The following is a 1,459-nucleotide window of genomic DNA, read 5'->3' as shown; positions in this document are numbered from 1 at the left end:
GCAGCAGCAGCAGCTGCTGCAGCACTGGCTGCAGCAAGCGCACGAGGTCTACGAGTATGCCATTAGGGCCTTCGAGCACAGCGGCTTGGGCCTTGACGCTGCGGCGCCGCAGCAGCAGCAAAGCCGCCCCGCGCAGCAGCAGCAGCTGCTGCAGCAGCAGCTGCTGCGGCAGCTGCCTCAGGCCTTGCAGCTGCAGCAGCAGTGGCTGGAGGAGACTCATCGCTTCCTGCGCTACCGCCGGTTCATTGTTTCTTCGCTGCCACCTAGCAGCAGCAGCAGCAGCAGCAGGGGGAAGTTCAGGTGTATGTACACTTCAGATGCTGCTTCTTTTTACCAAAAGGCTCGGCGGATAGTCGAAGATGCTGCAGGCTTCGTAGAGCAGCTCTCCCTTGACTGCGTTGCAGCAGCAAACAGCAGCAGCAGCAGCAGCAGCAGTAGTAGTAGTAGCAGCTGCTGCAGGAACTGCCCACCAGGTGCGCGGTGGTGTCGATATTCGTAAGAGTGCATCGGGAACTGGAGTTGCACTGCTGCTGCAGAGGCAGCTGCAGCAGGCCGTGCTGCTTCAGCTGCTGCAGCAGCTGCTGCAGCAGCTGCTGCAGCCTCAACAGCTGCTGCAGCTTCGGCTGTAGCAGCTGCTGCTGTTGGCGTGAGCCCAGGTGGCTCGGACGTTCCGTTGAAGGGAAGTTTGAATGCTGCGCAATGCATGCAGCAGCACCAGCAGCAGAAGCAGCAGCAGAAGCAGCAGCAGAAGCAGCAGCAGCAGCAAGAGTAGCTCTTAGAGTGAGAAAAGGATAGGCAGCAAGCAGCAGCAGCAGCTGCGCCCCAAGGGAAACAGCAGCAGCAGCTCTGGAGTGCATTTCTAGTTCCTAGTGGCAGCAAAAGGAGCTGTCTGTGTACAAATATGCATTATAATCATAAAATAGTATTATTTGCACAATTTAGTTTAAGTATTTTATTTATTTGAAGCACAATGCCGCAAGCTAGCGCAATCTGCAGTGTACGTACACCGCATTTGCTGCAGCGCGTTCAGCTGCGGCTCTTGAGGCGTTAAGCAGCAGCAGGCACTTTGCACAAAAATAGAGTACAAATGCATATATATTTATTTAAATGATTCATTTATACGTTTATATATTCATGTTTTATACTAAAAAGGCCCTATTTGTGCTGCTGCAGGGGCTGCTGCAATTCCCCGCAACTGGCTGTGGGGTCTGCTGCAGCAGCAGTGGGCCAACACACAGCCCTTGGGGCTCCGGGGGGCCCCCCGGGGCCCCAGGGGCAACCCTTGGGGGTCCAACGGGTCCCCCTGGGGGCCCCCAGAGCTGGCTCTTAAGGGGCCCGTACATGTATAGATATCCATATATATATAAATATATATATATATCTATTTATGTATATATGTGTGTTTATATATGTTTATTTATTTACTTATTCTAAAAGGTCTTCTAATTTCTCAATCTGG

The 1,459-nt window shown here is 53.2% G+C and overlaps 1 protein-coding gene across 1 annotated transcript; it reads left to right on the top strand.

Annotated features, from left to right (window-relative positions):
* Positions 1-656: 656 nt before the first annotated feature.
* ETH_00016205 (uncharacterized protein) lies at positions 657-772 on the top strand (the record flags this gene model as incomplete). The annotated part of the gene is made up of 1 exon (XM_013379080.1): positions 657-772. A coding segment is annotated over one exon (116 nt), but the record flags the coding sequence as incomplete, so codon positions are not given.
* Between the last annotated feature and the right edge of the window lie 687 nt (positions 773-1,459).

This window comes from Eimeria tenella, genomic scaffold, assembly GCF_000499545.2.
Source record: "Eimeria tenella Houghton genomic scaffold, Eth_scaff1393, whole genome shotgun sequence".
Lineage (NCBI taxonomy): Eukaryota > Apicomplexa > Conoidasida > Eucoccidiorida > Eimeriidae > Eimeria > Eimeria tenella.
The sequence above is the reverse complement of the archived record's forward strand: the minus strand, read 5'-3'. Positions and strand labels throughout refer to the sequence as shown.